Below are 25,457 nucleotides of genomic sequence, written 5' to 3'. Positions count from 1 at the left end.
TAGCTTCTTAGCAAAACCAGCCCCAGCGTGTTCTGGTCTACTTATGGAATGTCTCTAGCCCTTTTCTCATTGTTCCAAACTTTTCAGATGTGGTAAAAATGTACTAATTGGTGGGGTTCAGTATGCCTTAGCTCTAGGGAGGGCATGTATGAGGTAAGCTGAAATTATAAAAGAAATAATCAAACTAATGATGAATTTACACTTTTCATTGATCAACAAAAATTTTGACTCTTTCCCATATCTAGACTTCTGCTGCTGGACTTTGTGATAATAATCGGTTATAAGATGAGACTTGGCTGGGTGCAGTGGCTCATGCCTGTAGTAATCCCAGGACTTTGGGAGGCCAGGGCAGGAGGATCGCTCGAGCATAGGAGCTTGAGACAAACCTGGGCAACATGGTGAAACCCCATCTCTACAAAAAAAAAAAAAAAAAAAAAAAAATGGTCTGGGTCTAGTGGCAGCTACTCAGGCAGCTGAGGTGGGAAGATTGCTTGAGCCTGGGAGGTCAAGGCTGCAGTGAGCCATGATTGCACCACTGCCTGGGTGACAGAATGAGACCCCCTGTCTCAAAAAAAGATGATCCTTGGTTTAGGTGAGGAGAGATGACAGATGACAGTTGAGGAGAATGGCCAAAGCAGGCTTCATGAAGGGTATAAGACATGAGGTGCCCTTTGAGGGTTGAGCAAGACTTGGTTGACAGAGAGCAGAGGGTTGTAGACCGAGATCCCCAGGTAGGAATGCATAAGGCCTGTGAGTGGACTAGTTCTGTAGGGGAAAGTGCTGTGGTTTTAGTACCCAGGGACCATCGCTGACCCCTGTCGAGTATGCACAGGCTGTGGGCTATTTTTCGAACTGAACTCATCCATTTTCAAGGTTTGACTATGATTTCCAACTTTTGAAGGCTTTGCTCACTGGGAGTCTTTGTTCACTGGGCAGTAGCGGGAAATTATAGTCATTCTGAAGATGGATTGTACTCTTTTTCTCCTTTCTAGCTGTTCTGAAAGCACCAAGGGCAGCTCCAAATTGGATGTCATTTCATCTGAACTATGAAAAAAATTCTCCCAGGAGGGGCAGCAGTAACCTGGTTTCCCCTCTTACCTAAATTAAGCTTTGGTGACTGATGATCCGTTTCACAAGGTACTACTAACTCAGCCACCTGATTCAGATCTTGGGAGTCCTGCAACTGCCTCTGCTTTAGCAGAAGGAACATTTCCTGAGGACTAAAGTTTTTCCATGTTAATGTACCCCTCCGCAAATCAGGGCCATCTCTAGGACTGGAGGGAGTTGTCTCTGGAGCTCAGGGTTCTTTTCCTCCAGCATTTCCCAGGAGAGCACTCTTGTCCTTCTTTGTCTTTCCTTCCTATCAATCGGGACTTACTTAGTGAAAGTATAGTGATGGTCACTTTATTGTCTTTTTAAGTAGATATTTACATTGTACTGGGGCTCTCTGCCTCTTGCACAGTGTCTCTGGGAGGCTTTTTTTTTTTTTTTTTTTTTTCTAAGACAGGGTCTCACTTTGTCATCCAGGCTGGAGTGCAGTGGCACAATCATGACTCACTGCAGCCTTGACATCCTGGGCTCAAGTGATCCTCCCACCTCAGCCTCTCAAGTTGCTGGGACTACAGGTGCATGCCAACATGCCTGGCTAATTGAAAGAAAAAAAAAAAAAACTTTTTGTAAAGATAGGGTCTCACTATGTTGCCCAGTCTGGTCTTGAACTCCTGGGCTCAAGTGACCCTCTTGCCTTGGCCTCTCAAAATGCTGAAAGTTATAGGCTTGAGCCACCGTGCCTGGCCTCCAGGAGGCTTTTAACTTCCACTCAGATGAATCCAGGGAGAGAATCTGTTTGAAAGATTGAGATTAAAGAGAGTCAAATCAGGATAAGAAAAGACATGAAGCATATCTTCCCTGACCTGACACAGAGGCCATGAGACATTCAGGCTCACAAAATCTGGTTCTGAAACATGTAAGTATGCCAAGTATTAAAATGAGTCAGAAGAGCCCTTGGAAGTGACTTTCAGCCCTGATCTGAAACTTTTGATAAGTTTTTATGTCTTCAACGAGGCATTTTTAAACTTAAAATAATCTCTGGCCAGTGGTTGGTTTTGTGTGTGTGACAGCATGCTGATGTTCTTTTTTTCCTGATTGATGTAGACACATATTAACTCTACCAATTTACTCTATCCTGACTGATCTTAGGTGAACAACGACAAAAATTAACATGCCAGTGGAGTGAGGATGGAAGGATCTTTGTTATTTCATTTCTGAGCCTTCTGTGCTCCTGAGCTGTGGAATTACGTATTCTCTATGCTTTGCTCCTGTTCTCACTGGCTCTGGGCACTTTGGCGTTGCTGGCTGTGATGAACATCACTACAGTTAGTTTTGGTGTGGGACCATTTACTAGGAGAGCCTGCTCTCTCTTGGTTTTTCAAGCCAGGGAGTGGGAACAAGGGGATATATTTCTGCCAGTGGAACTTTGCTTGTTAAAATAAAATAGTGCTTTTTTCCTAATAAAAATTTTCTTCAGGCCAAACTCTCTATATTTACCACTAAGTCTGTATTGTTGATGTGAAGCAAGTTGTAGTAAAAAGCATGTTTCTCTGGTAGTCTATTGCATGAGAATTCAGGTCACTTCCGTAAATATTTGTTGAGAGTATGTTGAGAATGGTGCCAGGAGCTGGAGACAGAAAGATGAATAAAACTCTGTGTGTACTCCTTAGTTGCTCACAGTCTGGGGAGGGGACAGCCATGCAGGCAGTTAACTAAGGAGGGGTGATGGCCTTGTGACCTGGTTCAGTGGCAGGAGCCACCTTGTTTCTAGCAGCACCCATATTTGACAAAGGGTCACGTAAGGGGCTGACTTGAGCACCAAGGACCATTTTCAAAATAAGGCCACTTATTGTTTGAGATGTCTGGTGACAGAGTCCTATTTTAATTCTTTTATTTATTTCATTAAAAAAAATTTTTTTTTTTAGACCAGGTCTCACTCTGCCGCCCAGGCTGGAGTGCAGTGGCTCTACCGTGGCTCACTGCAGCTTTGACTTCCTGGGCTCAGGTGATTCTCCCACCTCAGTCTTCCAAGTGGCTGGAATTACAGTAGTGCACCACCACGACTGGCTAATTTCTTTCTTTTTTTTTTTTTTTGTATTTTTTGTAGAGACAGGGTTTTGCCATGTTGCCCAGGCTGGTCTCAAACTTCTGGGCTGAAGCTAACTGCCTTCCTTGGACTCCAAAAGTGCTGGGATTACAGGCATGAGTCACTGTGCCAGACCCCTATTTTAATTTTAATTCTTTAATTTATTACCTTTGCCACTTTAAATTGCTATGTATTCAAGGATTTTTTTTTTTTTTGGTTGTGGGCATAAAAAGCTGCATTTTCATTGAGGTATCCTAGTTTTAAGCACTTGTGTGTCTGCATATGGTGAGAATTGTCTTATCTCCTTACCATTTTGCTTCTAAGGGTCACACTGTACTCTTTGTTTTCTTGTGTTACATTGATTAATTAATTCTATTAATAGTTTCATAACCATTAATTTTTATTTTCTAGAACAAACTTTGCTGATCATAGTGTTATATTTTTGTTTTCCGACATTTTATTTAGAATATGTATATTTATTTATTTATTTATTTATGTAGGCTATCCTAGAGTTGGTCTCAGAACCTCATAGAATAAATTTAGCTATTTACATATATTCTATTCTATAGCATAGATTACATAACACAGACACTGTTATTTATAGAACCTTCCTGTGATATTATGCTGAATCATTTCCTATTGGGGAGTAGATATTTGACCTTCCCTTTTAATATTTTCTGCAGATAGTTGTTCTAGATAAAAAGATTTCTACTGTTTTTAAAACAAATTTCAATAATGTATGTTTTCCTAGAAAATTATCCATTTCATTTAGCTTTTAGAAATTATTGGCGGCCAAGTGTGGTGGCTCATGCCTGTAATCCTAGCACTTTGGGAGGCCAAGGCAGGCGGATTGCCTGAGCTCAGGAGTTCAAGACCAGCCTGGGCAACACAGTGAAATCCCGTCTCTACTAAAATACAAAAGAAATTAGCTGGGTGTGGCGCCTTGTGCCTGTAGTCCCAGCTACTCGGGAGGTTGAGGCAGAATTGCTTGAACCCGGGAGGCAGAGGTTGCAGTGAGCAGAGATCCTGCCACTGCACTCCAACCTGGGTGACAGAGCAAGACTCCATCTCTACAAAAAAAAAAAAAAAAAAAAAGACAGAAAGAAAGAAATTATTGGCAACAAACATTGCATATTGAATTTTACAAATAATATTTCATATTCTCTGAATTGGTGGTTACATCCCTCTTTTTGGTCCTACTTTGTATTATTTCTCTTTCTCTCATCAGACCTGCCAAAACTTTCTTCCTTATATCAGTCCATTCAACCAGTTTACTCAGATGGCTATCAGAGCCCACATAGGAATTGATACCTTTTTTTAATGACAATGGTACCTTAAATTACAGTACTTTGAAATACTGTGGCATGAAGCAGTTTATTTAAAGTGAGAGAAACATAGAAAGACTACTGGTCTTACTTGAAGCGACTTCCAGTGTAACTTTGGGTAAATAATTTGTTCGAGCTGTGGCTTCCTTGGGTATAAAATGACTGGAACGTGTGTTTGGCCCACTGCACCGCATTGCCATAGTGATCAAGTGAGATAACATACATGAGAGTGCTTTGAAAACTACGAAGCATGAACAGACAGGGTGTTACTGTCACAAAATAATGTTGCTTTTAGGCTCTATAGAAAAAAAAAAGCAAATAGCCCTTTTCATAGTGTTTATAGCATTTTTTCTACACCACAAAGATCATATAGACTCTCTTCTTGAAAATGGCTACAGGATTTGTCCTGAAGAATTATTTTAGTTTCAGGGGAAAGTATTTCCTCATCACCCTCCCCCCAGCATAAAAAGTTCCCATTCTACTAAATTAGAAATGTGCACTAAAGACCCATTCAATAAGGGACACTGAAATGGAAATTAACTCAAGTCTGCTTTCAATTAATTTCAATTCCCCAAAGTGCCAAACTTTCCTTTTCTGTCACAGCAGTAATTGGAAAGTAATAGACAATCCTCAGTTTTTGTAGTCTTATGTGTGTATGTGGGGAGGAGGGTACACGTTCTAGGTCAGTCTAGGGGAGGGTCAGGAGACTTTTCAGTATTCTTTAGGTTTCTGTTAACTTATTATTTTAAAAATTTTTTCTGAATTAATTTTACACAAATATGGCTATAACTTCTTATTGTTTCAACATTCTTATTTCTCTATATCAATAATTTTAGACCTTTGTTTTTAAACAGCAGAAACTGATCTTCAAAGGAAATCCTTCCCTGCCAGGCACTGTAGCTCATGCCTGTAATTCCAGCACTTTGAGAGGCTGAGGCAGGAGGATTGCTTGAGCCCAGCAGGCTCAAGTGAGCCATGATCATGCCACTGTACTTTGGCCTGGGTAACAGAGTGAGACCCTGTCTCAAAAAAAAAAAAATTAAAAATAAAAATAAAAAAAGGAAATGCTTCCCCCAAAGCTGTAGTATATGAATCAGACAAGAACAGAGAGGCTCTGGTTGAAGGGGGTAAAAAGGGGGACCCAGAACCCCACCAGCTTGGTGGCTTCCTCTCTCCACTCCAGACTGACTCAAGAAAGCCTGAAGGCTTCAAAAAATATAAACTGAAAACCATTGCTTTGTAACATGATCAGGCATGATATAGAGACCAGCAGGCTCACTTACCATTATTTTCCCCAGTGTCTACCAAAGCCTGAATGGGTGTTTTTAGAGGTTAGCAACCGTAGAGACGGAAAGAAAGGAGGAAGCTCAGGGAGGACTAGGAGCCACGTTAACTTGGTGAGAGGCATGTGGCAGCATCTGATGGTTATTTATTCAAAGGCAGGCAGTGATTCAAGGGCTATCAAGGGCACAGTGAAGAATTACTAGGCTCAGAGTGAGAGATTCCCAGTACAAAATGAAGAGCAGACTACAAGTGAGATCTCAAAGGGACTTTCATAATCATAGCAGGGCTTTTTCCAGAATAAGTCATATTACCTTTCTGTGTAATCCTGTTATTAAGCTCCCTTTTAAACTGTACCCTTTAATACATATTCATTATTACAGTCATTCTCGTCAACCTAGAAATTCTGTTCTGGAAACTTAGCTTAAGAAAAAATGTCCTAAATATGAAGAAAAAGGACTCTATTCCTTTTTATATCCATTTATTATAGTAAAAAATGAAAATTACCCTAATAATTGGGGGAGGGAAAGAAAATGATGACACGTTTTCTCAAGCAACTATTTCTTAGTCAATAAATATAATGATTGTGAAACTATTTGGAGAAAGCCAGGAGTAATAAATGAAAGAACCAGTTCTGAAATCCTATGGACCTGCCTGAATTACAGTTCTGGCTCCGTATGCCATGATCCTGGGCATATTATTACCTCATTTTCCCAAGCCTCAGTATTCTCATCTAGAAAATGGGGATAATGATACATCCTCAACAGAATCAATATAAGAATTTAATTAAATGAGACAATATAAATAAAATATGAAGCATCATGTTTGGCATATAGCAGCTGTTCAACAAATGTTCATTCTGTCTCCACCATTCCTTATATAGCATATGGGAAAATGCTTATGCTCTGTCAACAAATTGTTTGTTTTTTTTTTTGAGACAGGATCTTGCTCTGTCACTCAGGCTGGAGTGCAGTAGTGCAATCCTGTCTCACTGCAGCCTTGAACTACTGGGCTCAAATGATCCTTCCACCACAGCCTCCCAAGTAGCTGAGACTACAGGCTCTGTCAACAAATTTGATGAACTTAAGGAAATACATAGTTTCCTAGGAAAATATAAGTGACTAATTAAGTTGAAAAGCTGCCTAGATAAATTTCTTTTGAAGAAATTGAAAAGGCCTTGAAGATCTGACTACTTTTTTAAAAGATCAAATGGTTTCATAGCTCTGCTCTATTATCTTTTAAAGAACTGATAATTGCAATGTAATTGAAGTTTTTATAGGTTATAGAAAAAGATGAAAAACTTCTAATTCATTATAGCTAACATAAGCTTAATGACAAAATAAAATAGAATAAAAAACAAAAACAATCTATCAGCTGGGCAAGGTGGCTCATGCCTGTAATCTCACCACTTTGGGAGGCCAAGGTGGGTGGGTCACTTGAGACCAGGAGTTTGAGACCAGCCTGGCCAACATGGCAAAAACCCATCTATATTAAAAATACAAAAAATTAGCTGGGCGTGGTGGCGCACACCTGTAATCCCAGCTACTCAGCAGGCCGAGGCACGAGAATTACTTGAACCCAGGAGGTGGAGGTTGCAGTGAACCGAGATCGTGCCACTGCACTGGGGGACAGAGTAAGACTCTGTCTCAGGAAAAAAAAAAAAGAATATTTCAATAGCAAAAGTGACCACAAAGTCAAAAGACAAAAAGATAAATGGGAAAAATATTGCATATAACAAATAAACAGTTAATACATATTATTTAGAAGCTCTCACTACTTGGTTAAAAAAAAAAAGTCAGATAACCCAAAAGAAAATTAGGCAAATCAGAGGATTAGATAATTGACAGACGAGCAAATCTAAACTTATAGTAAGTATACGATATAGAGATGTTCAATAGCACCAGCAATCAGCAAAAGTAGCTATAAACTATCACTTGTCACCCATCTGACCGACAAGAAATGAAAATGTTAACATCCACTATTGGCTGGAATGCAGGAGAAAGGTATTCAGGCAATAAATATTCCTGGGGGAAATGAGAATAGTTATAGCCTTTTTGGAAAGCAGCTTAGCCACATCTATGGAAACTCTACATAAATAAAAGCACCAACATGTAAGGCTCTATGTACCAAGATGTTTGTTGTGGCATTGTTTGCCATGGCAAAATAATGAAAATAAAGGGAATGTTCATCAGTGGAGAAATGATTAACACAGTTCATTTGTACCATGGAATACTATGCAGTCATTACAAGTAATTTCTTAGGGCCAAGTGTGGTGGCTCACACCTGTAATCCCAGTACTTTGGGAGGCTGAGCCAAGCGGGTCACCTGAAGTCAGGAGTTCAAGACCAGCCTGGCCAACATGGTGAAACCCATCCCTACTAAAAATATAACAATTATCCAGGCATGGTGGTGCACACCTATAATCCCAGCTACTCAGGAGGCTAAGGCAGGAGAATAGTTTGAAACCAGGAGGCAGAGGTTGCAGTAAGCCTGGATCTCACCACTGTACTCCAGCCTGGGCAACAGTGAGACTCCATCTCAAAAAAAGTAATTTCTTAGATCTATACCAATTAACTTGGAGAGATTGCCACAATGTATTACGTGAGAGTGAGACGCAGAGAAGTATAATATATAAACCTACAATAACAACCCCACTCCATATATGTATATTCTGTATATGATTGTGTGCAATTATATGAGGATGGAAAAAATATCAGAGATTATTAACATCAGTTGGGATTGGGGAGGAACACTTTTACCTCTGCTCAAACAGCCACAATAAAAACAGTATAAATAATAATGGTCCATTTTTTTAATTTTTAGAAAGTTTTTCTTCACGTATTTTATCTGTACAACAATAATGATCCTATGTTTATTTTATTTTTTCCATTACAGAGATGAGATCTTGCTATGTTGCCTGGGGTGATCTTGAACTCCTGGCCTCAAGCAATCCTCCATCCTTGGCCACCCAAAGTGCTGGGATTACAGGCATGAGCCACTGCATCCAGCCATGGTCCAATTTTTAAAAGAAAGTAAAATGTTTATGCTATAATATATGTGAGAAAGGTAGTTACAAAATTTTAGGTAGGCTTCATTAATAATTATGTAAAACATTCCAGAGAAAAAATATTAACATGCAATACAAACAAGTGATCACGATAGTTGTTTAAGTAGAGGCATTATAGTTGCTTTGTCCCCTGTATAGTTTCCAAATTTTCTCTAATGTAGTTTTTTAATTGACTTTTCTTTTTTTTTTTTGAGACAGAGTTTCGCTCTGTCCCCCAGGCTGGAGTGCAGTGGCGCGATCTCAGCTTACTGCAATCTCTGCCTCCCCGGTTCAAGCAATTCTCCCGAGTAGCTGGGATTACAAGCGTGTGCCACCACGCCTGGCTAATTTTTAAATTTTTAGTAGAGTGGGGTTTCATCATGTTGGCCAGGCTGGTCTTGAACTCCTGGCCTCAAGCTATCCACCTGCCTCGGCCTCCCAAATTGCTGGGATTACAAGCATGAGCCACCATGCCTGGCCTCTAATGTAGTTTTGTTGCTTTTGTAATTTACTAAATAAAATTTCTAACTTACTGTCCATCACACGTGTTTATTATGTCTCATGGTGACTCATGCCTGTAATCCCAACATTTTGAGAGGACAAAGTGGAAGAACTGCTTGAGGCCAAGAGGTCAAGAACAGCCTGGGCGATATGGGGAGATGCTGTCTCTACAAAAAGTGAAAAGTTAGCCATGAGTGCTGGCACATGCCTATAGTCTGAGCTGCTTGGGAGGCTGAGGCAGGTGGGTCCCTTAAGCCTAAGAGTTCGAGGTTACATTGAGCTATGATCATGCCATTGCACTCCAGCCTGGGAAGAGCAAGACTCTGTCTCTACAAAAAAGAAAATAAAAGAAAGTATTATGTCTTGAAATAAGTTGTCATATGTACATATGTGACAATGTGAGCATGGGGATATTCTAGCTCAGAAAATGTGTAAGTTTTCATTTTACCTATGATATATGGATTTTTTTGTTGTTGTTGTTTTCAATTAGTTGTAGACTAATGACTATCTCCAGGAAAAATCACCCACAAAAATCCCATAAATACATGGCTTTGCATATTTAAAGATTTTCTTCCCCCAAATAGTAACAGAAATCACTTCTAAAGACCATTTTTAAAGCCAGATGGCTTTGGGCAGGCCACTTCTCTTCCCCTCCTTAGGTCTCATTTGCTTCTTTTGTAAATGAAGAACTTGGATAGAATAATTTTCTCAGAGTCTCTTTGGCTGTAACATTCTGTGATTTAATTATATTCATCCTAGAATGGATTAGATATCAAGTAAATTAACAATTGCTAAGGAGAAGAAAGTTTTCATCTTAGTAATATTTGTATCAGCAATGAAAAAAGATTCAAGATAGTTAGGAAAGATGCCCTAGCTTGACATAACTTTCATGCTTACGTGAAAAATGTAAAGGAGTTTAAACAGCATATGACTTTGACTTTGGGTTTTTCTTTATATTCCTCATTTATAACCATGTAGCTGTTTCCCAATGGCTTTTTACCTGTGTGTACCCTCCCACCCTGCCAACTTATTATTTTGCTTTATAAACCTCAGTATGTGAATAAAAAAGTCTTTTTCTTTTGGTTTGGACACACTCCATATTTTATAATAAAGTCTTTTTTTTCTTTTTTTTTTTTTTTTTGAGACAGAGTTTCTTTCTTGTTGCCCAGGCAGGAGTACAATGGCACGATCTCAGCTCACTGCAACCTCTGCCTCCCAGGTTCAAGTGATTCTCCTGCCTCAGCCTCCTGAGTAGCTGGGATTACAGGCATGCGCCACCACGCCCGGTTAATTTTGTATTTTTAGTAGAGACAGGGTTTCTCCATGTTGGCCAGGCTGGTCTGGAACTCCTGACCTCAGGTGATCCACCCACCTTGGCCTTCCAACGTGCTAGGATTACAGATGTGAGCCACTGCACCCGGCCTTCTTGCTTTTTTTTTTTTTGAGACGGAGTCTCGCTGCGTCACCTAGGCTGGAGTGTAGTGGTGTGATCTCAGCTCACTGCAACCTCTGCCTCTCAGGTTAAAGTGATTTTCCTGCCTCAGCCTCCCGAGTAGCTGGGATTACAGGTACCTGCCACCATGCCTGGCTAATTTTTGTATTTTTAGTAAAGGCGGGGTTTCACCATGTTGGCCAGGCTGATCTCGAACTCCTGACCTCAAGTGATGCGCCCACCTTAGCCTCCCAAAGTGCTGGGATTACAGGCATGAGCCACCGCATCGAGCCCATAATAAAGTCTTAAATCAACTTTCTTCAGGTATAATTTATGTAAGATAAAATGCACTCAATTAAAATATACATTCAATGAGTTTTGGCAAATTTGTGCACCAATATACCACTAACACAATTAAGCAGTAGAACATTTCTATCATCCAGAAAAGTTTCCTGTGTGGCCAGGCATAGTGGCTCATGACTGTAATCTCAGCACTTTGAGAGACCGAGGAGGAGAGTCGCTTGAGCCCAGGAGTTTGTGACCAGCCTTAGTAACATAGTGAGACTCCTGTCTCTACGAAAATAAAAAATATTAGCCAGGCATAGTGGCATCCACCTGTAGTCCTAGCTACTCAGGAGGCTGAGATGGGAGGATCACTTGAGCCCAGGAGTTCAAGGCTCCAGTGAGCCATCATAAGGCCACTGCACTGCAGCCTGGGCAACAGAGTGAGACTTTGTCTCAAAAAAAAAAAAAAAAAAAGTTTCCCATGCCTCTTCCCAGTTATCCCTCCACCTCCTGCTCTAGGTAACTGTTGATCTGCATTTTGTCACTATAGATTAGATTTGTCTATTCTAAGTGATGAACAAAGTTTAAACTTGTGTTTTCTTAATCTTGGATAGTGTTCATATATTTGTATTGGTTCAATCAGGTTTCTTAGTTATAAGCAACAGAAAACAATCTCTGGCTGATTTAAGCAGCAGAGGAATTTGTTGAAAGGAGATGGACAGCTTCATGGAATTGCTGGGAGGCTGGAGAATCGAGTTTGGGATTCTATGGCCAGCAGCAATGCCTAAATCACATATTACAACTGTCCTAGTGAGGAAAGCACTGAAAGCAGCACCTTGAATTTCCTAATATGTTTCTAACAGATAATGGTCATCACCACTACCCTTGCTGCCACTGCTGTCTTAGAAGGTAGAAAGAATATCAAGTATCTGCCTTAGGAATTCTTTTTGCAACTCCCAGTGTTAATTGGGGAAGGTGCATCTGAGTGATATGTCCCAGGTCATGTATCTATCATGCCTTAGCTGCAAGGGAGACTAGAAGAACCTGGCATTTTCAGCCTCTATAGTGGGAGGCATCTGATCAAGTCTCATAAGGCAGGGGAATACTTCAAACTTAGGAAGGGGTTAAAATGCTGGATGGCTAAAAAGAGGGCCAGTATCCACAACACTGACTATGTGTTAGACTGCATTCTGACCTTGCAGCTTCATGTCTAATGGTCGTGTCAGACACAGCACTTTTGCTAAGCATTTCCTGGGTGCAAAGGAGTCTACCAGGTGCCGAAAGTGGGGACAAGGCTGTCAAGGAACATACTATTTAATGGAATAGAAACAGATGTGTTGGCCTTCATATCTGCTCAAGTTTTTTCTCCTTAAGATAATTTTCCTGGGGCTGGGTGTGGTGGCTCACACCTGTAATTCAGCACTTTGGGAGGCCAAGGTTGGAGGATCACTTGAGCCTAGAAGTTTGAGAACAACCTGGGCAACATAGGGAGACCCCATCTCTACAAAAAAAAAAAAAATCCAGGCGTGATGGTATATGCCTGTGGTCCCAGCTATTTGGGAGGCTGAGGTGGGAGGACCACTTGAGCCCAGGAGGTCAAAGCAGCAGTGAGCCGTGATTGTGCCACTGCACTCTATCCTGGGTGACAGAACAAGACCCTGTTTGAAAAAAATAAAATAAAATAAAATTTCTTTAAAATATAACTTGCTAATAAAACCAATAGGTCTTAATTAATGGATTTGATCCAAATAAGAATGTAGCATATTGAAAAACTACCCTAAATTTGAATAATGAATTTTATATGTATTCACAAAATATTTACCTTTATGCTAAATGTTTACTCAACTTAATATTTTTCCTCTTCTGAAATTGCATGTACCTCAAGCTGTGTTCATTTCAATTTTTTAAAGCTAATATATGAAGTAAATCCAGTTTCTTTGACAGTTTTGCTTGTTATCCCTTACTCTTGATTTGAATTGACAGGTGCAGGGAAGAGGAGGTGGCCTGAGCCAGGACGATGAGGATGCAATGTTGAAGAATAAGCTGGAAAAGAGAAGTAACCGGCACTATGGAAAAAACCAAAACAAAGCAAGGTCAGATTTTTCCTATGTCTTGCTTTAGGACTTAGGATTCAAGGAATGAGGTTTTTGTCTTGTCTTACCACTGTCTTGAGACATGACAGTATGTTAACTATTTTCATTTCCCTATCATCATATAATGACTATGAAGAATATAGACAGGGTGCTGAAAAAATAGGAAATGCTGTTAGAATTTGGTCTGTGTTGTTACTTTATTTTTCTTAGCAATAACTTTAGGACTGCCTCAGAACAACATGCTGGGTAAGGCCAAGACAGAGATTCAACTACTAGACATCTATCACCTTCTAGACTAGCCTAGAAGCATAAGTGCTTTCTCTTTTAATCTTTACCATATAAAAACAACTATATAGAAGTAGATTCTCTTATCATCTCCAATTTACAGAAGAGGAAACAGTCATAGGGAAGTCAGGTGACAACTGCAAAGTATCAAAGTTAGGTCTGGGATCTGGATCTTTCCTCCCAAGCCCTGATTCTTGTTATTATACCAGGCTGTTGGGACATAGTATGAAATTGTCTAAATAATCTTTACTCAAGCTTATGCAGGAAGTTTGGTAACCTCAAATCATATGGATTTTATAGGGACAGCCTTCTGTGTGTATAAATTCTGGGCTAAGGTTATGTATTATTTATGGACTTAAATACTGAGGTTGGAGGGGTTTCCTGTACCAGCATGCCTTAGGAGAACAATATACACATCCACACAACCAAATGTTTGCAACCAGGGGCTTCCTCTATAAACTGCTTGATGCATACAGTGTGACACACTGGAGATGAAGCTAAAAGGATAAGCAACGAGCTGAATGTTTTACATGGATTGCCTCATCTTTATGGCCAACCAATGTGGTTCTGAAAATACATTCTAGGCCAACCTCTTTTTCTCTCTAGGTTGTGAATGGTTTTCTTTCCTTTTTTTTTTTTTTTTTTTTTTGAGACAGAGTTTCGCTCTTGTCGCCCAGGCTAGAATGCAATGGCACGATCTCAACTCACTGCAATCTCCGCCTCCCGGGTTCAAGTGATTCTCCTGCCTCAGCCTCCCAACTAGCTGGGATTACAGGTGCCTACCACCACACCCAGCTAATTTTTGTGTTTTTAGTAGAGACAGGGTTTCACCATGTTGGCCAAGCTGGTCTTGAACTCCTAACCTCAGGTGATCCACATGCCTTGGCCTCCCAAAGTGCTGGGATTAGAGGCGTGAGCCACCACACCTGGCCTGGGAATGGTTTTCTACAACCTACCACTTCCTCTGTGTGTGCCCTGTGTTTCTCGAAGTCTAGTATTATACATTACTCTTTTCTTCTGCCTGCATCCTTCCCAGAACCTTTCCGTTGACAATCCCTTTTATCAGCCCTGTCGCCCAGGAGGACAGCAAGATTCCCTTAGCTGAATTTGGCAGTGACAGCAGGGTAGAGTTCAGAAGTCTGGCAAAGATCAGAGGTGGGAGAAGTAGAGGATATTTTGTGCAAGCTTGCTGAGGTCACTAAGTGCCTGGTGAAGAGCCGCCTTCCTGACTGTAGAACTGTCCCTGCAGGTCAATTTCAGTTAGCCTTAACAACATAAGGGAGACACTTCCTGCAAATTCCTTTCTGGCTATTTAATAGTCACACATCATTCAGTTTGGCTGAGAAACTTCCCTACTGTTGTAGAACATGGTTTTCTATTGCAAGAGTATATCAGGTAGCTAATGGTTTAGTGATTAGAATGTGAACCACCTACTTCAGCTCATTTTTTGTTCCCCTGGAATCATTGGTTTCTTGTCATGCAGGCACAAATGTAGGATCCTGTAAGTTCCCTTATTCCCTGCATGTGTCTGGAGAGGATAGGGACAGAATGAGTAGTGCTGATTAAACAAAGCTCTTTCTCCCTGCAGGAGAGAATGAACATATGCCGGTAAATAATCCTTCCACGCAGATTTACCAGGTAAAGACAAATCGATTTTTTCGAATGCTCCCATGTATAATAGCGATGACTGACTATTCTTTACGTGTAGACGTTTTTAGCACTCACAAGCGCTTCCACATATATCGTTGCACTTGTTCTCTTAACAGGGCTGTGAGACAGGCACCTCAGTGGGTCCTGCCACTCACAGTGTACGTTGGAGAGAACTGATTTTTTTTTTTGAGACAGGGTCTTGCTGTGTTGCCCAGTCTGGTCTTTAACTCCTGGGCTCAAGCTCAGCTTCCTGAGTAGCCGAGGCTGTAGGTGAGCACCACTGTGCCTGGCTGAGAACTCATTATTGAAAGACAAGTTATCTCATTTATAAAATGCAGCACTACCACCCCCACTTCAACTCTGCTTCTCTTGCCTGCTGCCCCCGTCACCATGGCCATTACACTGCAAGATAACATTTCCATCAGAAAGGAGAGGGCAAAATCTGTTTTTCTTACTTTTCTATTTTAGCAGGGAGAATTGAGAATGAAAAGGGGGGTAACATTGCAAATGTTCTAATATCTGTACAGGAAAAACTTTCAAGCTGTTTTTAAACAATGGAAACAATTTGCTTTACAAGGAAGAAAAAAGTTCTGCGAAACATCTTTGCAGTAAGAGTCATATGAGATTGTTTTGGTCCTCTAAGTGGTATTTACTTGGCTTCTGTCTCCCAGCTGTAAATTTAAAGCACATCTCTGTTCTTAAAAATCATGGAACTTTATTCTGACATAATTTGTAATATAAAAGCAGCTTGGGCTAGGGAAACCCATGCTTCTCTCCAGACTTCAGGCAGTGCTGTCTGGAATACGTGAAAAAGAAGAAAACATTGACAGAGCTTGGTGGGGGTTGGGAGAAAGGATGCTTTCAAAGTTGATCTAAGGTTTTAAGCCCTGGTAACTAGGAAAAAGAGTGCTCTCACAAGCAGAAATACAGGAGTCCAAAGAGTAGATAGTTTAGCGGAAACGTTATTTAGATTTGTCGAGTTTAAGTGACAGTAAAGTGAAAATGACAACTACTTCCCAGAATTATAATGTAAGAGATCATTGCTATAAACCAAACTAGGGCAAGTCAACACAGGATTACGAAAACATTATTTAACCGTATTGCCCCTAGACTCAGGCCAGCTATAGGATGAATGGGGGAAAGAGCCTCATTTCAATTGAATACACATTTATTGAGCAGTTACTATGTGTAAAGTCTACTGCTTGGCCTCATGGCAGATTAAACAGATGGAACAGACATTGACATTGATTTTTATGTGTCTACAGCCTGAAAAACACATAGAATAATAGCTCTTACAAGGTAGGCTGTTGAAAGGATTGTGATAGAGGCATTGATACAATTCTGTGGGGAAGGGATGAATTAGTATTGACTGGAGGATTTGAGCTAGGTACTTAAGGACAAGTTGATCATTTGACAAGTAGGTATAGGTAAGGTTGTTTTGGGCAGGGGGACTAGCTTGAACAAAGGCCTAGAAGCAAAAAAATGGGTCTTCACTCAGTGCTGCTTTGATGCCTCACTGGTCCAAGTCCTCCAGATGCTTTCCCTGCCCACTTCCCCTCTGTTCTCATCTGACCTGTGTATAACATTTGAATGAGTATGAGTACCTCTTTAAAGTCAGGTATGATTTAAAGTCTATTATAGATTTTATGTAGGTCACTCCCTGAATGTTGGCTAAATATAGCTGCAGTGGGGGTGGCCTCATTATCTTATTGCACTACAAATCCTAGTACATCTGTTCGCAGTGGAACACACAAAGCAATGGAAGTGAAGCTGGTCTATATGACCTCTGTGATGCTATTATAACCCCATTCTTGTTTTAAAAGAACACTTCCTAAGCCCCAGTCTGTTTCCTCCAAGCAACATTTAACCAAAAGAAGAAGAAGAAAGAGGAGAAGTAAAGAAAGAAGAAGAGAAAGAGAAAGGAGGGAAGCTGGGGAGGAGTTAACCATAATAGAATAAAATCTATACTAGAAGGGAGTGCACCAGAAGCAAAATATAATATTTTGGTAATTCTCTATCTCATTTTATTTTCTAGATAGATCCTATCCCTACCTGACATTATCGTATGTATCACTGTGTTTGTTTTTTAATTTTCTGTCTCCTCATCTAGAATGTAAGCTCTAAGGGCAGGAATTTAGTCCATTTTGTGCTCTGTTGTATTCTCAGTGTAAAGTACAATGCCTGGCATATAACACATATTCAATAAATATGAGTTGAATGAATGAATGGATGACTATATTACAAGATGTCTATACTGCTTGGAGCCAAGAGGTCTCATGCAGTCATTCAGTCTTGTGCCAAACAGTGTTGGAAAGATTTTGTCTGGTTCTTTGGAAAAAAAGAAGAGATTCTCACTTCATACCCTAATCAAAACAAATGCCAAAGTGGATTAAAGGTTTACATATAAAAAAATTCAAACCATAAAATTTTAAAATAAGTGAATATTTATTTTGTCTCCAAATGTGAAATGTCTTTGTAAGTTAAAAAGCACTGGAAGAAATCACAAAGAAAGAGATTTGAGAGTTCATCCACATTACAATTTAAACTATTTCCGTCATGAAAATATTTTAAACAAATTCAGAGGCAAATAATAAAATCAGAAAGACACAACAAATATTTCAAAGGTTTAATTATAAATAAGTAGTTCATGAAGGTCAATAAAAATGGAAACTTCTAAAACCCTAGTAGAAAATTAGCAAAGAACACAGACAATTTACCAAAGTAAAATTATAGATAGCTAAGAAAAAGTTGAAGCTCAAAGAAGCAATGATTAAAATAAGGAGTATTATATTTTGACTAATTAGCAAATAATAATTAATAATATTTAGTTCTGGTGAATGTGTGTAATTGTTAGAAACTTTTAGAAAAGTCTGTTCCCTATTTCCTTTTTCTCTTATCCTTTGTCCACTGCACATACCCCTCTCAAAGTTGTTGAATCAGAGCTCTTTTCCCGAGTCAGGTTGCATCGTTTCACCCTAGATTACTTCATTTTGCATATAGATTATTAAAATTATGATCCCATTAACATGAGAGAGGATCCCATAATTAAGGCAACAGATGCAGTAACTGCACAATTTAGTGCTAGCCCAACACTCACACTAATGATTTCAACTCCAACTGTGTTTTAAGCTCACTTGTAGCCTTAGGAATGTAAACACTGTGGCTTCTTCTATTTCTATTGTTTTATGTATTTTATTATTCAAGATATGTTTTTCTAAATCCATGAATTTAGGACATTACATATCATATATAATGTTTCCAAGAATATACAGCCATATTGCTATAACTTTTCAAATCCTCTGGTCAAATATAATTTGTATAGTTATTAATTAGTTGAATATATTGCCTCTCTGTGATATAGTAGCTTTCCCTTTGGGTCAAATACTACCTAACATCTTTGACCCACAGGCATTTCATATTAAGGAATTTATTCTAAGGCAATAATCTGAAATATATACAAAATTTTAAAACAAAAACATAATATGACAGCATTAGTTACAACATTGAAAAATTACAAGCAATGTAAATTTCCAACAAAAGAGAATGGGTAGGTAAACTCTGGCAAATTCATAGGATGGGATATCATGTAGCCATCAAAAGTAGACATTTAGAAAAATTTTGAAGGCTATTGTAAATGCCTTATTAGAATATTAGGAGGGAAAAAAGAGAGGTAGAATCAAAATGTACCTGCAGTGTGATTTCAACCATATAAACATCTGCATTTATATGCATAGAACAAAATAGAAGGAAATGTGAGTGTTAATGGTTATACTGAAATAATGAAATTTGGAATGATTCTATTTGGCGATTCTCTTTTTTCTTAATTTTTCTCTGTAATGAAAATAATTTAAGAAAATAAGTGATGTGCCAAAAGGACCTCTAATTGAAACACTATGGGAACCAGTCCTACAGTAATAGGTTTCATCATCAAAACTGCCATTGAAAGTTTTCTAGGATTTGTAAATCCTGATTAAGAGTCAGTATCTTTTTGTCATTTAGGAGTGTTCTTCTGATACTAGAGAAGTTAACTCTTCTAGGCCTGTGGTGTATCCAGGGATCGATAAACACAGCAGGCTGCATGTCAGTCTCAATAAGGCCCTGCAAGAATGACTTGAAGGGTGAGCTTCTGCAGGGAATGTAGAGGAGTAGATATGGGAAGTTTACTCTCAACATTCAGATTACTTGCTGCTCACTTTGTATTTTAAATCATTGGAAGATGGAAGTTGGCAGAAAACTCGTGTTGCTTCTGCAGTGACCCTGGTTTAGGGGGAAACCAAAGCAATTACCTTGGCCTCCTTGCCATCATGTATGTACCACTGCGAAACACCTGGCTTTTGCTTTTATAGAATCGTAGGAATTGGGAGGTTTCCCAAACCTTGACATTTATGACTTTGCAAGGTTCCCAAGGCACAGGTCCAGTCCCCCTAATTTACCTCTTGGTAGCCTCCTGGCCTGGGTAATGTGGCAAAAAGGAAGAAATGTCCATAAAACACAAGTTGAAATTTGTGAAAATTAAGTATGAGGCCTGAGGGATCTTTCATGAAAAAAAAAATTGGAAGACACTGACTAAAATTCATCTTAAGAAGAGTTAAGAAGCCAAGAAAAGAAAGAAAATTGAGAATCAGAAATTAAGAGCAGGAAATAGGAAGAATTCGGACTCCTCTCCCCTATTTCTTTGAGCCTAAGATGCCCTCTGTGGTACCGTAGGCTTCGAAGTACAAGTCTTCCCTGAACCTACCTCCAGTGGGAGCCCGCCTCCAGCGGCAGGATGGAGGGATCATAACCTCTCTAGAGCAGCTTCATGAAAAAATCAACGAGATGAGGAACGTGTTCAACTCGCTGGAGAACAAGGTAGACACCCGTTTCTAATCCTTGGGGTGGGCTGTGGGCTGTCAGAAAAGAAAGCTGAAGAGAGAGCAGAGAAAAGATGTTAAGATCGTGTCTTCACAGTATTGATAGTTTACAAGGGAGTGATCAGGGTTGGTAGTTGAAAACCGCTCTGTAGGGGCTAAAGATACGAAGATCCCTCGGCATCTTAAAAGTGACGTGTTGTATCAGGTGTGTGTTCTCCTGATGGCTTCCCCTCCCGGGCTGGTCAGGGCTGTGAAGCTGTTTACAAAGCAGTAGCAACACTTCAGTGGCAGGCACCCATGGAGCTCAGAGTAATATGTTGGTAGGAAATGGGCACATGACTCAAAAATAGCCTCAGAATTCCCAGAGTTCCTATGTCACCTGGCTGTTAGGGGAAAATTTTAATAATTTTTTGAGAGCTGGGGTTCTGCAGGGAGGAAGGTCCTTTTCCTAGGAGTCTGCTGCTGCCTTTTGGTCTCTGCAGAAAACTCTGCCTAAGGGAGCAAGGATAATGAAACCTATTTCTGTTGGATAGTGGTTCCCTTTTTATTTTTTTTTCCAAGCAGGAAACCTAAGTGAATGTCACTAAGAAGAATGTCAGCTTTCCTTCTTCCAATTTTAAAACTTGCATACATTTTTGATTTAATGTTATATAGCCATCAATTTTGTTTATTTTGCTCACAGAAGATACATTTACATAATGAAAAATTACCAGATCAGAAAGTGGTTGATCTGGTGATTTAATCCACCAGGATGACTGAATTAGGACATGAGCCAAAATCCATTGCAAAGATTAATTATAATTTAAAATGATTGAAATGAAAAATAGATTGCTCATGATGTTTCCCAGCCTTCTAGCCCCAAATACTTGACAGGCCCTGCTTTTTTTCTCAAAATGATCTCTCTGATTCCTCTTATTTCTCTCTATTCCCAGCAATCCTTTGTAAGGCACAATGAACCACAAAAATCCTATATTCTAAAAATGTGATATAGGAGACAAAGTCACTGTATAGTGAGTGGGAGGTGCCATTGCAGGTGGGAATCATGTGGATGACCTGATTCTGAAAATGTTCAGAAATACACATTCAAAGAAACTTTGTTAAGGTATCTGGACTTTAGTTTTCATTCCTTTAAAGTAAAAATACTTGAGGCCGGGCGCAGTGGCTCACGCCTGTAATCCCAGCACTTTGGGAGGCCAAGAAGTGTGGATCACCTGAGATCAGGAGATCAAGACCAGCCTGACCAATATGGTGAAACTCCGTCTCTACTAAAAATACAAAAATTAGCTGGATGTGGTGGCGCATGCCTGTAATCCCAGCTACTTGGGAGGCTGAGGCAGGAGAATCACTTGAACCCGGAAGGCAGAGGTTGCAGTGAGCCGAGATCATGCCACTGCACTCCAGCCTGGGCGACAGAGCAAGATCCTGTCTCAAAACAAGACAAAACAACAACAACAAAAAAAACTTGATTATAGAATAAATCTTCTAAATGGTTCTGTTTTAAAGAGACATGTGGAGCTAAGAGTTCCTCTACTTGATAGAGTGTAAGATCATAAATGTCAAGAAAGTAATGTTGTTATCCTATTGTTATTATTAACTTACTATCTGTTGAAAATGCTTTTTTCATTTGTTCAATAAATAAAACTGAACTTTAGAAGTGCTCCATTTTCTCCACATTTCTGTTTGTGCTTAACTTTTTGATTTACCACCTAAAGGGGGAGAAGAATGAATGTTTCTTGAACATCTGTGTACCAAGTATGTGCTATGGTAGGCAGCTTACCTACATTTACTCAGTTAATTCTCAAGGCAGCCCTGTGAAATAGATATTATTATAGCTATTTTATGGATGAGGAAACTGCTACAAAAAAGTTAAGCAACATGCCTAAGGTCCTAGTACTTTAGGGTAGAACCAGGATTTGTACCCTACCTGATCCAAAACACCTCTTTCATGATGTCAAAGTTGACCTACGTGACCAGGACTGACTGCTGGAGATGATTCATATCGCCATCAACAACATCCTGAGCTCCTACCATACCCCACCATATATTTCTTTGCCTTCCTTATGAGTTAAACCCCACCGTCATTGGAAATACCATTACCTCCTTTCCCATGATATCATCCAAGAGTATTTTTTTAAAAAAACTTCTTTCCTCTCAGATAAATTCTCAGTTATGCTTAATTGTTACTCTGTTTATTCTTTAATTTCTTAAGAAAACAAGAACTGAATTTCCTTGCCTCTCATAATAACCAGAGAGAATATGACCCATTTTCTTCTTTCACAGAATTCGAGGAGTTATTGGATCAAGATTCACATACATGTTTCTTTTCAAGCAAATCTCATTTTAACCAAAGGTGTTAGAATAAATAGAAGCTTGCAGAAGCACTTGTGAACTTAATTAACAGTTTGCTTTCTTGTCATTTATCAAGCTTCAGCATGTGCCATATATAAAGAAGACACTCTTTTTCTTAGATAAATGGGGCCAAGGTTGTCTTAAGTTGTCCAAACTGAAGTACACTAGTAAATGAGGTCTGTAGATTTTCAGGAGGCTCGTTTCTCAAACAAAAGAAAAATTCAAGGGCCAATGGTGCCACTTACAGTAATTTCCAGCAAATTGAATTAACTTTTCATGCATTATTTAGTTGCAGGCCCTAGCCTCCGAACTCAAAACTGGTTTCACAGAAGCAATGCAAGAACTGTCAAGAATTCAACATGGAGAATATGCTTTGGAAGAAAAGGTTAAGAGCTGCAGATGTTCCATGGAAGAAAAAGTTACTGAGATGAAGAATTCATTAAACTATTTCAAGGTAGGCCCCTCTTTAATTTCACTGCTGACAAGAGAATTTTGGTCTCAGTAACAGGAGTAGAAAACTTGCCTTTTTCTGGCTGGATGTGGTGGCTCCTGCCTGTAATCCCAGCACTTTGGGAGGCCAAGGCAGGTAGATCACAAGGTCAGGAGTTCAAGACCACCCTGGCCAATATGGTGAAACCCCGTCTCTACTAAAAATACAAAAATTAGCCGGGTGTGGTGGCGGGCACCTGTAGTCCCAGCTACTCGGGAGGCTGAGGCAGGAGAATCGCTTGAGCCAGGAAGTGGAGGTTGCAGTGTGCTGAGATCACGCCACTGCACTCCAGCCTGTGCGACAGAGCAAGACTCTGTCTTAAAAAAAAAAAAAAGAAAACTTGCCTTTTTCCATAGCAGCCAAATATAAGAATTTTTCCTCTGGGCCATTCATAGTTATCATGGAAAAATATCTTTCATGTTTTCTTTTTTGAAGCTCTGTGTTAAAATTTGAGGCCACAATGGAAGTAAATTTTTAAATCTCTCATTCATTCATTCAGTAAATATGTATTAAAAGTGTACAGTGTGCTAGATTATGTTATATACTTTTACCCCATGTACCACGTTAAAACATAGCAATTCTTATTTTTTAGGAAGAGCTGAGCAATGCCATGTCGATGATCCAAGCCATCACTTCCAAACAAGAAGAAATGCAACAGAAAATCGAACAGCTTCAACAGGAGAAGCGAAGAGAATCTCGAAAAGTTAAAGCCAAGTGAGTGTCTTTTAAAAATGTACCAAAGGCAAACCCACAAGCAATGGCTTCTGTGGAGGCACCTGGTACACCTTCCCCACTATCAGTGTATAGCTAGCTGGCCACTGTGCTCCACAGCTTGGCATGCGATGGAGGTTATAGAATTATAAAATCGGTTAATACCAAAGATGGATGGTACCTATTACATAGAAAAATCCATTTAATATTATATGTAAAATGAAAGTGACATAAAATGGCATGAATGCTTTGATTACAAGTGTAAAAATATGTAAAATAACAACTAGAAAGATATACTTAAAAATAATGATAGTTGTGTTAAGATAGTGGCACCATCAGTGATTTTCTTTTTTTATTAATTTTCTAAAATGTCTCTAATGAGATTATTATTTTAATTCTAGGGTTGAAAATAAACTTATGTTAAACGATGTCTGGACTAGGTTGAATCAAGTAAAGTTTCACTATTAAATATATATAATCTTTATTGTTACTTATGTAGTTTTCTTTTTCCTTTTTTCTTTCTTTTTTTTTTTGGAGACAGAATCTTACCCTGTTGCCCACGCTGGAGTAGTGGTATGATCACAGCTCACTGCAGCCTTGAACTCCTGGGCTCAAATGATTCTCCCACCTTAGTCTCCTGAGTAGCTGGGACTATAGGTGTGGCCATCATGCCAGCTAATTTAAAAAAAAAAAATTGTAGAAATGGGGTTTCCTTACATTTTCCCAGGCTGGTCTTGAACTCCTGGGCTCAAGTGATCCCCCCACCTTGGCCTCCCAAAGTGGTGGGATTACAGGCATGAGCCACAGTGCTCAACTTACTTATGTGTTTTTAATATTACCAAATTGAAGATAGAAAGGTAGGAATAATATGTGTGTGACCCTGGAGAATAGGTTGTTTTCAGGAGAGGACCTGCTGCTTCCTGATATTTTTGAGTTGCATTGCTAAGCGAATATAAATCATTTCAAGCAAATTGTCACCACTGCAAACTCTAAAGATCCTGATGATAAAGAAGCCAGCAACAAAAAAATAAGAATGTGGATGTTATAATTAGAAGGGTGATTTGTATATATTTTGAGTTTTTTCTCCAGCTGAGGTGATGAATTAAGTTGAACCATATGAATTGCTAGTATTTGACCACTTTTAATTTTCAAAAATAGCAATTTATATAGTTCAACCTAATAATTCAGACATTTTCTTGAGTTGTTCTAAACTGAATCTCCTCGTAACCTATCAGATATTAAGAACCAGAATAGCCTTGTCTTTGTTTCTCTTTCCTAGAAAAACTCAAAAAGAAGAGCACAGCTCACAGGCCGGGCCTGCCCAAGCACAAGGAAGTCCTTTTCGTTCTATCAATATCCCTGAGCCTGTTCTTCCAAGCGAAGACTTTACCAACCTTTTGCCTTCTCAGGCCTACGAAAAAGGTACAGTTCAGAAATCATACTGAATTAACCAAGTATTTTTTCCCCAATTCCCCCAGTTAAGAATGGGCTTAAACCCTCCATCTTTGTTAGAAGAAAATGGTGTATTGCCTAGAATTTTTCTGCTTGTAACTGGAATTCAGAAGAATCCAGAGGATCTAAGAGACCACAAGAGTGCCCAATTTTAAATTTTTTTTTTTGGTGTGTGGTCGGGGGAATACTAATCTGGATACTTCTAAATTTCAATGGAATTAAAAATAATTTATTGTACAATCATTACTATGCTAACCCATAAGACAGAAATGTTAGAAAAAAAATCACTTACTCTAATAAGTCATTTTATTGGCAGTCTAACTCAGCACCTGTCTTTCTTTGGAAAACCAGAGCTGATGCTGCCTGTAGGCTGAAACAGTCACCAATCTCATTCCTGACCTTAGGGATGTTAGAACAGATATTAAAAAATGGTACCGAAGAAACTGGCTTTCCAGTGGAAGTCAGAGTTTTGGTTATTAACTTATGTACAACTCAGGAAAAGTAAAAAAAAAAAAAAAAAAAAAAAATTGCCATGTCTTTGTATCCTCAACAATGTCTAGCAAAGCAC

General features: G+C 39.3%; 1 protein-coding gene across 4 annotated transcripts in view; it reads left to right on the top strand.

Annotated features, from left to right (window-relative positions):
- The window catches only part of ARHGEF33 (Rho guanine nucleotide exchange factor 33), an 87,331-nt gene that overhangs the window by 16,534 nt on the left and 45,340 nt on the right, over positions 1-25,457 (top strand). For all 4 annotated transcript variants that reach the window (XM_054475507.1, XM_054475508.1, XM_054475510.2 and 1 more), the window contains exons 3-7: positions 12,990-13,099; positions 14,973-15,022; positions 22,526-22,690; positions 23,319-23,440; positions 24,717-24,859. In XM_054475507.1, coding sequence (XP_054331482.1) covers positions 13,075-13,099; positions 14,973-15,022; positions 22,526-22,690; positions 23,319-23,440; positions 24,717-24,859 — 505 coding nt within the window. In that variant the 5' untranslated portion in view covers positions 12,990-13,074. The remainder of the gene's footprint in view (positions 1-12,989; positions 13,100-14,972; positions 15,023-22,525; positions 22,691-23,318; positions 23,441-24,716; positions 24,860-25,457) is intronic.

The sequence above is a fragment of the Pongo pygmaeus genome, chromosome 12 (assembly GCF_028885625.2).
Source record: "Pongo pygmaeus isolate AG05252 chromosome 12, NHGRI_mPonPyg2-v2.0_pri, whole genome shotgun sequence".
Taxonomy (NCBI): Eukaryota; Metazoa; Chordata; class Mammalia; order Primates; family Hominidae; genus Pongo; species Pongo pygmaeus.
Note: the sequence above shows the minus strand (reverse complement) of the source record. Positions and strands in the feature narration are given on the sequence as shown.